Here is an 11,405-nt window from a genome sequence, read left to right as displayed (position 1 = left end):
GTCAACTTTTGTTTATTATTTATATCAATGACTTAGATACAGGAATTAGTAGTGATGTCAGTAAGTTTGCAGATGATACCAAGATCGGTAGAGTAATTGAGTCGGATCAGGACGCTAGTATTCTCCAGGGTGAACTAAACAGATTTTATGACTGGGCGGATAAATGGCAGATGGAGTTCAATGTAGGGAAGTGCAGTATTCTGAGTGTAGGTAGGAACAACCCCTCACAAACTCAAACTATATTTAGCATTAGTTAGACCTCATCTTGACTATGCGGTTCAGTTCTGGTCACCTTACTATAGAATGGATATCAAAATGTTAGAATCGGTGCTGAGGAGGATGACTAAGATGATTCAGGGGTTGAGAAACTTGTCATACGAGGAAAGACTCAAACAGTTAAACTTGCATTCTCTAGAAAGGCGAAGGGTGCGTGGAGACATGATCGAGGTTTATAAATGGATGAAGGGCTTTAATAAGGGAGACATTCATAAGGTTTTGTTGGCAAGAGAACCGGGTAGGACACGAAGTAATGGGTTTAAACTGGATAAATTCAGATTCAACAGGGACATAGGCAAATATTGGTTTACAAACAGGGTGGTGGATGAGTGGAATAGGCTTAGCAGTCATGTGGTGAGTGCCAATACAATTGTCACATTCAAAAATAGATTAGATAAATTCATGGACAGCAATATTAGGTGGGGTTAGATACACGGGAGCTACGCGGGACCTTAGGTTCAGAGGAGCTGCCTCGTACAGGCCTACCGGCCTCTTGCAGACTCCTATGTTCTTATGTTCTTATGTTCACGATCACAGTGTTGATATCCGCATTTGTCCCAGGCAAGATGGCAGCAATACATCATCATGCTAGTTTTCATGAATAAATAGCCAATTCGAGGCTGACACGGAACCCATAACTCAGCTACTATTGAATGGAGAGTATCCCATAAACCTGACCTTGGATCAGAAGAGAACTCTGAGGAGACAGAAGGACAATCATAAGATCAAAGGTAAGCTCAGTATAAACTATTAGAAGACAGTGCAGGGAATGAAATGGACAAAATAGCACAGCCCGCGCATGCGTAGTACAATTTGGAACAAAACTCGACAAAGGGACGGAATACGACGATATACCGTGTCAAATTTGTCCACTCTGAGTATGTAAACAAAACCCGCGCATGTGCAGATCAATTTGGACAACTCAGGACAAAGGGACTGCGCAGGACGCCACACCGACACTCCAGCCACTCACGCGTGCACACACAAAAAAAAAAGCACAAAAATATATGGAAACGGCATATGGACAGTCTGTACAGGATAGCTCCTGGGGATCGGCTGTCCTCGCCCCCCTCCCCATCCATAAACCCATGTGGCCTCAATCTGGAACTCTTCATTGCACTGTTTGCATTAATTAACTACATACTTGTTCAGTTCCTTCCAAACCATTACCCTATCCATATCCTGCTCCTGCCTGTCTCCTTCCTGAACTTGATTTTTTTTCCCATTTGTGGCCATCGCGTCGGGTCTTAACAGTCTCTATAGGATAAGCACTCTTTGGACATCACCTTTATTAATCCCGTAACACATGTAAATACTTTAATTAGATGACCACACATATTTATGCGTCATTTACGGAGGGTGTAAATTCAGCTTGTCTTTCTTTACGTGCTAAGTTTGTAAGCCTTTTGGTAATTTGTGTCTATTATTTGAACAGCTTCTAGGGAGTTTACACCATTTCCGTATTAAGAGAACTAACAATGTACAGCTTAGTTAAGGTCGTCAAATACAGTTTAGAGATAACTTTTGCGCCCTTGTTGCTCACACTTCTAGAAATAAATTTAATACTGCTGGCGTGGTTCGTGGCGTCGAAAATCAGATTCATCAATAAGACCAAATACCTTACGCAGTCGGAATAACCAAGTTTTATATTATTCAATGTAGGGTTAGTAAAGGAGTCACTTTTCCCTTATCTATAATGCCGTATTTATCAATGCAAAATTTCATCATCCATGTTTTGGACTGTTTGTAGAGGCCATTAAGTTCCGCCTAAAATATTCAGACATCGTGATAGAATTTGCTTAGTCGCGCTGTTTTATGGCATCGACAAATTTACTGGTATGTTTTATGGCATCGACAAACTTACTGGTATGTTTTATGGCATCGACAAACTTACTGGTATGTTTTATGGCATCGACAAACTTACTGATGTCTTTGGTTAAACCCCAGATAGAGATTATGCGAGGGAGGGCGAGTGGGGGAGTCAGACCGGGCATAAGTTCGTTATAGCACTGGGCATGAGCTATTTTTTCTGCCCTTGAGATGGACGGGCTTGGCAGCAACACAGTCACCGTTATCAGTCTCCCGGCGATGAGCATGCAAGGAAGCGAGCCCCAGCGACTCAGTGTTCTTCTTGCATCATGACCGCCAAGACGCTGACGCTTCTGCTGCTGTGCACCGCCACGCTGACTCAGGCGGCGCCAAATGAGTCCCTGGCTGAGCCGAAGAACGACTTCCCGTGTCCTGATGTAATAGCCATCTCGCCCTGTGTATGCACCCAAGTCGGCGTGAAACTGAATCTAGACTGTTCCAGAGTGACGAGCGACAATCAGCTGGCGGGAGTGTTCAAGGCGGACTTCCCATTCAATAACTTCTCCATGCTGACCATCGTCGCCGACTCGGACGCCCCACGAATCAACATCGTCAGCCTGGATGCGGACACCTTCCAGGACGTATCATTTGTCAACATTCACATCAGCCACACAAACCTTCAATTCATCTACCCGACGGCGTTAGACAAGTCGGCGCCGAGGCTCGAAACAATCATTGTCACCGACAGCTTCCTGGAACTCTTCCCGTTTGATCTTGTGGACTACGCTCCGCTCTTGACTGACCTTCGTGTTTTCAGGAACAACCTCATCCACATGTCGGAGATGAGCTCTGACACTCTCATGTACCTGGATGTCGCGTACAACCCCGGCCTTCAGTATGGTGACCACACCCTGAAGAACCTCCCCAACCTGCAGTACTTTGTGGCTAACAACATCGAGCTTGCTCACGTGGGGGAGAATGCCTTCTATGAGAATACGAAGCTCGTGTACCTGGACTTGAGCAATAACAAGCTGGAAACTCTCTACGCTGGCTCTTTGAAGTTCAAGAGTCCCATCGAAACGATTTACCTGAACGATAACAACATCCATACCGTTGAAGTTGGAGCCATTGAAGGTTTGTATCACAGAACAGGAGGCAAGAATGTACTTACGGTCGAATGTCTCTTACTTTGGTTTTCAGTAAGTATCCTACTAGTGTGTGGGGGGAGTCTTTTCTTTCATTGTGGATATAATTCTATCCCTTTACTCTTCTTTTGTACTCCCCTGGACAGAAGGCTGCGAGTTGCCTTCTGAGGTCGAGTAAACGTGGCCTTCGTGGCAGGATAATGACATTCTCCCGAAGAGTCGAGTGAATGTTGTTGTAAGGTGACGCACGATGAACTTCAGCTTAAACATATCTCTTCTCCTGAGTTACTGGTTATGTTGAGCAAATATAATCAGTCGTGGTACCTTAGTCTCACTCTCTAAACAAATTTCAAAAGGGTTCGGGAGAACAATTTGGAAGAAAGTAGTTCTGGCGGTGGAAAACAAGCCATCAGTCCATCGAGGGTGCAGATATTGTGAAACCCTCCATCCCGGGTGTTGACTATATTCCATTATCCACATCCTTCACAGTCATCCGTTCAGCTGATGTAGTGTTTGCCTTTCCTACTGCTCCGGCATACCAATAGTACCGAATCAGAGGTCTTCGTCTTATGATCGTCACCAAGCTGGGGATCTCCGAGACCTCGAAAACAACGACTGTGAATTCGGATCGAGGTGTTGGTAATCAAAGGTGGGCAAGTGCGGTACTTAGTGCGGTAGTGCGGTAGTACCGCATCACAAAAAAAGTACGGTCACTGTTCTTCCCCTAAACCTATCATCAGTGGTGTTCCACAGGGCTCTGTCCTATCACCCTCTCTCTTCTTGTTATTCTTCAATGATCTTCTTCCCATAACAAACTGTCCTTTCCACTCATACGCTGACGACTCCACTCTGCATTATTCAACTTCTTTCAATAGAAGACCCTCTCAACAGGAACTACATGACTCCAGACTGGAGGCTGCAAAACGCTTAACCTCAGACCTTGCTATCATTTCCGATTGGGGTAAGAGAAACCTTGTGTCCTTCCATGCCTCAAAAACTCAGTTTCTCCACCTATCAACTCGACACAATCTTCCAAACATCTATCCCCTATTCTTCGACAACACTCAGCTGTCACCTTCTTCAACACTAAATATCCGTGTTCTATCCTTAACTCAAAATCTTAACTGGAAACTTCACATCTCATTCACTAAATCAGCTTCCTCGAGGTTGGGCGTTCTGTATCATCTCCGCCAGTTTTTCTCCCCCGCTTAGTTCCTATCCATATATAGGGGCCTTGTCCGGCCTCGTATGGAGTATGCATCTCACGTGTAGGGGGGCTCCATTCACACAGCTCTCTTGGACAGAGTGGAGTCTAAGCCTCTTCGTCTCATCAGCTCTCCTCCTCTTACTGATAGTCTTCTACCTCTTACATTCCGCCGCCATGTTGCCTCTCTTTCTATCTTCTATCGATATTTACACGCTGACTGCTCTTCTGAATTTGCCAACTGCATGCCTCCCCCCTTCCCGCGGCCTCGCCACACAAGACTTTCTACTCAAGCTCATCTCTTTATGGTCCAAACCCCTTATCCAAGAGTTAACTAGCATCTTCACTCTTTCATCACTTACGCTGGTAAACTCTGGAACAATCTTCCTTTATCTGTATTTCCTCCTGCCTGCGACTTGAACTCCTTCAAGAGGAGGGTATCAGGACACCTCTCCTTCCGAAATTGACTTCTCTTTCGGCCGCTCCTCTCTCATCTTTTTAGGGGCAGTAAGTAGCGGGCTTTTTTTTTTTCATTATTATTTTCTTCTTTTTTTTAAAGCCCTTGAAATGTCTCCTTTGCTGTAAAAAAAATTACTCGGCTTGCCATAGAGAAAAAATAACTTGTTTTTCCCGCGTACAAAATCATTCCGCCGGAAGTCTGTCTACACGGTTACTGCTGGATGGGTTCTGCCTGATGGTGACCATGCGTTCACTACTTGCACGGACTAAGTCTTGGGCCACCGCCTTTGCTTCTACCCACTCGAGCTTTAATAATGAATTTCCATGTTCCGAAAAGGCGTGTTGACAACTATCTTCGTTCCACAGGTCTGGGAAACGGCTACGAGACAAAGCTGTTCATGCAAAACAACTTCGTGGAGAGCCTCGACCAAAAGGTGTGGGAGCCAGTCTTCAACAGCGTCGCCGGCAAACTACGCACATTCGTATTTGACGGTAAGTTAAATGTGTGTATGTGTGTGTGTGTGTGTGTGTGTGTGTGTGTGTGTGTGTGTGTGCGTGCGTGCGTGCGTGCGTGCGTGTGTGTGTGTGTGTGTGTGTGTGTGTGTGTGTGTGTGTGTTACTTAGTTATTTGCCTTTGAGAATCTATCTGAATCACTCTGCCATTCTTCTCAGCTATTATATTCCCATCCTCAAATATCGCTTGTGACCTAAGATTTTATTTTGGGGTAAGTCTTTTGAAGACTTCCAGAGAATCACCAAACTATTGAATCATGGCTTGAATACAGAGGTTGCTAATGGTGCATCCCTCTTCAGGCAATCCCTTCGAATGCTCTTGTAACGTTCTGTGGCTGGTGTCGAACTCTGAGCACCGCAGGACCATCGCCAGGGGCACCATTTGCGAGAACACAGAAACCGACATTCTCGACGTTGATGTTGACTTCCTTCAAGCAAACTGCTGAGCCTCGCCGCCACCCGCCCGCTGCTGCCAACCGTGCTTCCCTGTTATGCTGTGTGAAGAAACAAGCCACCAGAAGTGCCTCTACCATAGCACTTAATTAAGAGGGTTCTGAGCAGGGCAGTGGCGCCGGTTCCTGCTGCTGCACGTAAAGGAGAATATGACTTGTAAGCCAATGTCGCTAATGACTTAGGTGTATTATAATGAGAGTAAATTTAAAGAAAAACAAATTTCATGTAAACCAATGTTGCTGATGATTTAGTCTCATTTTAAGAAAAGTTAAGTCAATAAACGCTCCTTGTCGTTGACGTATTTACCTGCCATAACGTGGTCGAGGCTAAGTGTGTTTGTCACTTGGTGGTAGAAAGTCTGGGCCCATATTCTTAACATTTCGGTCTCCAAGCACATACCATCGACAATGTTCTTGTAAGAGTTTTGGGCATTTCCCGAGGTACTTTTATGACCCTGGAGGTAGTCTGACCCTTTATCCGTATCATGGGCGTGACAAAGCACTCCTGACAAACCGATTTATCTCCTTCTCGGCCCTTGGAAACTGTTGCCGTGAGAGGCGGAAGCGTCTGAGAATACCGACCCTGGCCTTGAGTCTCTCCTGTTCCCCTTAGTTAAAAAGATGCCCCGCTATGCACCTCCCTCCTCCCACGCCTCCACCGCCTCAGCCCAGAGCAGTACAGGGTGTGCACGTTGGACCCCCAGAGTCATCCGCCTCCTTATGAACGATACAACAGAGAATGAGCGAAGCCTGGAGACGATGGCTGTTGCTCACTTTACGTTAGACTTTACTTTATACTTTACTTTATACTTTGGTCCCTTTCCACGCTTCTTCATGCTGTGGGGTGGGATCTCTTTCTTGGCTGAATGTATGCACCTCCTCGGAGCCCTATCACGACTTCATTTTTTTTTAACATTTATCACATTTTCCGATAAGAACGGGGTGCAGGTTATCTCATTTATTACATTTATCGACATACGATGGTCGTAGGATATCTCATTTATCACATTTACTTACAAGAGGTGCAAGTTATCACATTTACTGACATAATGAGGATGCACGATAACTCATTTATCACATTTACCGACGATGCAGGAACAAACTTTCACATATGCATTTTTCAAATTCAAAACATGTCTTAATTTGCTTTTATAAAGATAAAAATAAATCTTGGGTGGGACAGCTCCCGACAGGCGGGTGGTTGCTGACATGGTACCGTTGTGGGGTCGTATTCCATCCTTTTGTCGAGTTTTGCCCCAAATTGAACTGCGCATGCGCAGACTCCTATGTTCTTATGTTCTTATGTTCACAATCACAGTGTTGATATCCGCGTTTGTCCCAGGCAAGATGGCAGCAATACATTATCATGCTAGTTTTCATGAATAAATAGCCAATTCGAGGCTGACACGAAACCCATAACTCAGCTACTATTGAATGGAGAGTATCCCATAAACCTGACCTTGGATCAGAAGAGAACTCGGAGGAGACAGAAGGACAATCATAAGATCAAAGGTAAGCTCAGTATAAGCTATTAGAAGACAGTGCAGCGAATGAAATGGACAAAATAGCACAGCCCGCGCATGCGGAGTACAATTTGGAACAAAACTCGACAAAGGGACGAAATACGACAATATACCGTGTCAAATTTGTCCACTCTGAGTATGTAAACAAAACCCGCGCATGTGCAAATCAATTTAGGACAACTCACGACAAAGGGACTGTGCACGACGCCACACCGGCACTCCAGCCCCTCACGCGTGCAAACACACACAAAAAAATGGAAACGGTAAATCCAGTCAGTCTGTACACGGTCACTCCTGGGAATCCGCTGTCCTCGCCCCCCTCCCCATCCTTAAACCCATGTGGCCTCAATCTGGAACTCTTCGTTGTACTGTTTGCATTAATTAACTACATATTTGCTGACTTCGTTCCAATCACCATTACCCTATCCATATCCTGCTCCTGCCTGTCTCCTTCCTGAATTTCACTATTTTTTTCCTATTTGTGGCCATCGCGTCAGGTCTTAACAGTCTCTATAGGATAAGCACTCTTTGGACATCACCTTTATTCATCGACATAACACATGTAAATACCTTAATTAGATGACCACACATGTTTATGCGTCATTTACGGAGGGTGTAAATTCAGCTTGTCTTTCTTTGCGTGCTAAGTTTGTAAGCCTTTTGGTAATTTGTGTCTATTGTCTGAACAACTTCTAGGGAGTCTATATTCTTTTCGTATTAAGAGAACTAATAATGTGCAGCTCAGTTAAGGTTACCAAATATAGTTTAGAGATAACTTCTGCGCCCTTGTTGCTCACACTTCTAGAAATAAATTTAATATTGTTAGCGCGGTTCGCGGCGGTAATACAGTGGTTCCTGGTTCATGGGTCGAAATTCAAATTCAACACTCACACCGTATACCTCACGCAGTCGGAAATACCAAGATTTATATTATTTAATGTATGTTTAGGAAGGGAGATATTTTTTCCTTGCTTATAATGCCGTATTTATCGATGCAAAATTTCTTCATCCATTTATTGTACTGCCTATAAAGGCCATTAAGTTCCGCCTAGAATATCCAGACATCGTGATAGGATCTGCTTAGTCGCCCTGTTTTATGGCATCGACAAACTTACTGGTATGTTTTATGGCATCGACAAACTTACTGATGTCTTTGGTTAAACCCCAGATAGAGATTATGCGGAGGAGGGCGAGTGGGGGAGTCAGACCGGCATAAGTTCGTTATAGCACTGGGCATGAGCTATTTTTTCTGCCCTTGAGATGGACGGGCTTGGCGGCAACACAGTCACCGTTATCAGCCTCCCGGCGATGAGCATGCAAGGAAGCGAGCCCCAGCGACTCAGTGTTCTTCTTGCATCATGACCGCCAAGACGCTGACGCTTCTGCTGCTGTGCACCGCCACGCTGACTCAGGCGGCGCCAAATGAGTCCCTGGCTGAGCCGAAGAACGACTTCCCGTGTCCTGATGTAATAGCCATCTCGCCCTGTGTATGCACCCAAGTCGGCTTGGAACTGAATCTAGACTGTTCCAGAGTGACGAGCGACAATCAGCTGGCGGGGGTGTTCAAGGCGGACTTCCCATTCAATAACTTCTCCATGCTGACCATCGTCGCCGACTCTGACGACCCACGAATCAACATCGTCAGCCTGGGAGCGAACATCTTCCAGGATGTAACATTTGCCAACATTCACATCAGCCACACAAACCTTGAATATATCTATCCGACCGGAAGATTCAAAAGCACCTTTCCACTTCTGACCTTCTATCTGATCGCCAGTATGGGTTCCGCAAGGGGCGTGATCTCCTTGCCTTCCTAACTGACTCTTGATCATCCTCTCTTAGCCGTTTCGGTGAAACCTTTGCTATTGCGCTGGACATATCAAAAGCCTTTGATAGCGTCTGGCACAAATCTTTGCTTTCCAAACTACCCTCCTACGGTTTCTATCCTTCTCTCTGTACCTTTATCTCCAGTTTCCTTTCTGACCGTTCTATTCCTGCTGTGATAAACGGTCACTGTTCTTCCCCTAAACCTATTAACAGTGATATCCCGCAGGGCTCTGTCCTATCTCCCACTCTCTTTCTGTTGTTCATTAATGATCGTCTTTCCAAAATGAACTGCCCTATCCATTCTTACGCCGATGACTCCACCCTGCATTACTCAACTTTTTTCAATAGAAGACCCACTCAACAGGAACTAAACGATTCCAGGCTGGAGGCTGCAGAATGCTTAGCCTCAGACCTTACAATTATTGCCGATTGGGGCAAGAAAAACCTGGTGTCCTTCAACGCCTCAAAAACACGGTTTCTCCATCTATCAACTCGACACAATTTTCCAGATATCTATCCTCTATTCTTCGACAACACTCAGCTATCACCTTCTTCAACACTAAACATCCTCGGCCTATCCTTAACTCAAAATCTCAACTGGAAACTTCATATCTCTTCTCTTACTAAATCAGCTTCCTCGAGGCTGGGCGTTCTGTACCGTCTCCGCCAATTCTTCTCCCCCGCACATATGCTTTCCATTTATAGGGGTCTTGTCTGCCCTCGTATGGAGTATGCATCTCACGTGTGGGGGGGCTCCACTCACACAGCTCTCCTAGACAGAGTGGAGTCTAAGGCTCTTCGTCTCATCAGCTCTCCTCCTCTTACTGATAGTATACTACCTCTTAAATTCCGCCGCCATGTTGCCTCTCTCTTTCTATCTTCTATCGATATTTTCATGCTGACTGCTCTTCTGGACTTGCCAACTGCATGCCTCCCCTCCTCCCGCGGCCCCTCTGCACACGACTTTCTACTCATGCTCATCCCTATACTGTCCAAACCCCTTATGCAAGAGTTGACCAGCATCTCCATTCTTTCACTGGTAAACTCTGGAACAGCCTTCTTTCGTCTGTATTTCTTCCTGCCTATGACTTGACCTCTTTTAAGAAGAGTGTATCAAGACACCTCTCCACCCGAAATTAACCTCTCTTTTGGCTACTCTTTACTTTTACCTTTTATAGGAGCGGCGAGTTGCGGGGGTTTTTTGTACTCTTTTTATTGCCCTTGAGCCGTGTCCTCTGATGTAAAAAAAATATATATATTTTGGCAGATCTGATAACAATACAGTGACAACAAAATTATAAAACCACAGCCAACAACAATAACAATTACAAAAGCAGTGGAGAGCGGTTTTCTTCCCCTGGTAACCTGGAGATCAACAGTTCCTCTTCCTGTGGTGTGTCCAAAATTCATCAGTGTTCTTGTTTTTAGTTTCACTCACAAGTGAGACAGCTAGAAGTCGAGATAATAGTACATGAAAATAAGTCTCACCAACGTGTAAGTCTCTCTTCCTGTCCCACCATATTACAATCCGTCTCGGTGTGGCGTCGGTGTTCGTCCCACTCCCGGGAGTTGTCCCATCCTCACATGCGCATGCGCAGAACCCACTATTTACAAACAGTGTATTATTATTACCGCTTGTCCCCGGCAATATAGCGACCATAATTATCATATACTAATTTACAAGGAGTGCAGGTTATCACAGTAACTGATACACAAGGGGTGCAGGTCATCACATTTATCACATATATTGACAAGTAAAGGATGTTGATTATCACATTTACTGTCAGGCAAGGGATGCAGATTATCACATTTTATCACATTTACCGACAAGTAAGGGGTGCAGATTATCACATTTTATCACATTTACCGACAAGTAAGGGGTGCAGGTTATCACATTTTATCACATTTACCGACAAGTAAGGGATGCAGATTATCACATTTTATCACATTTACCGACAAGTAAGGGATGCAGGTTATCACATTTTATCACATTTACCGACAAGTAAGGGATGCAGATTATCACATTTTATCACATTTACCGACATGTAAGGGGTGCAGATTATCACATTTACTGATATACAAGGAGTGCAAATTGTCACATTTATCACATTTACCAACAACGACAAGTGAGGGTTGAAGATTATCACATTTACCTATAAGTAATTGGTGCAGATTATCACAAGAGGTGCAAGTTATC

The 11,405-nt window shown here is 44.8% G+C and overlaps 1 protein-coding gene across 1 annotated transcript; it reads left to right on the top strand.

Annotated features, from left to right (window-relative positions):
• Nucleotides 1–2,348: 2,348 nt before the first annotated feature.
• LOC127005873 (oplophorus-luciferin 2-monooxygenase non-catalytic subunit-like) lies at nucleotides 2,349–6,153 on the top strand. The gene is made up of 3 exons (XM_050875194.1): nucleotides 2,349–3,219; nucleotides 5,260–5,385; nucleotides 5,707–6,153. The coding sequence occupies exons 1-3, from the start codon at nucleotides 2,415–2,417 to the stop codon at nucleotides 5,850–5,852; spliced, it is 1,077 nt and encodes a 358-aa protein (XP_050731151.1). The 5' UTR covers nucleotides 2,349–2,414; the 3' UTR covers nucleotides 5,853–6,153.
• Nucleotides 6,154–11,405: the final 5,252 nt, after the last annotated feature.

This window comes from Eriocheir sinensis, chromosome 31, assembly GCF_024679095.1.
Source record: "Eriocheir sinensis breed Jianghai 21 chromosome 31, ASM2467909v1, whole genome shotgun sequence".
NCBI classification, from domain to species: domain Eukaryota; kingdom Metazoa; phylum Arthropoda; class Malacostraca; order Decapoda; family Varunidae; genus Eriocheir; species Eriocheir sinensis.
Note: the sequence above shows the minus strand (reverse complement) of the source record. Positions and strands in the feature narration are given on the sequence as shown.

Coding starts and splice junctions, on each gene's coding strand:
- LOC127005873 (XM_050875194.1), top strand. CDS start 2,415: ATGACCGCCAAGACGCTGACGCTTCTGCTGCTGTGCACCGCCACGCTG. Junction 3,220..5,259: donor TGAAGTTGGAGCCATTGAAG/GTTTGTATCACA, acceptor TTCGTTCCACAG/GTCTGGGAAACGGCTACGAG. Junction 5,386..5,706: donor ACGCACATTCGTATTTGACG/GTAAGTTAAATG, acceptor ATCCCTCTTCAG/GCAATCCCTTCGAATGCTCT.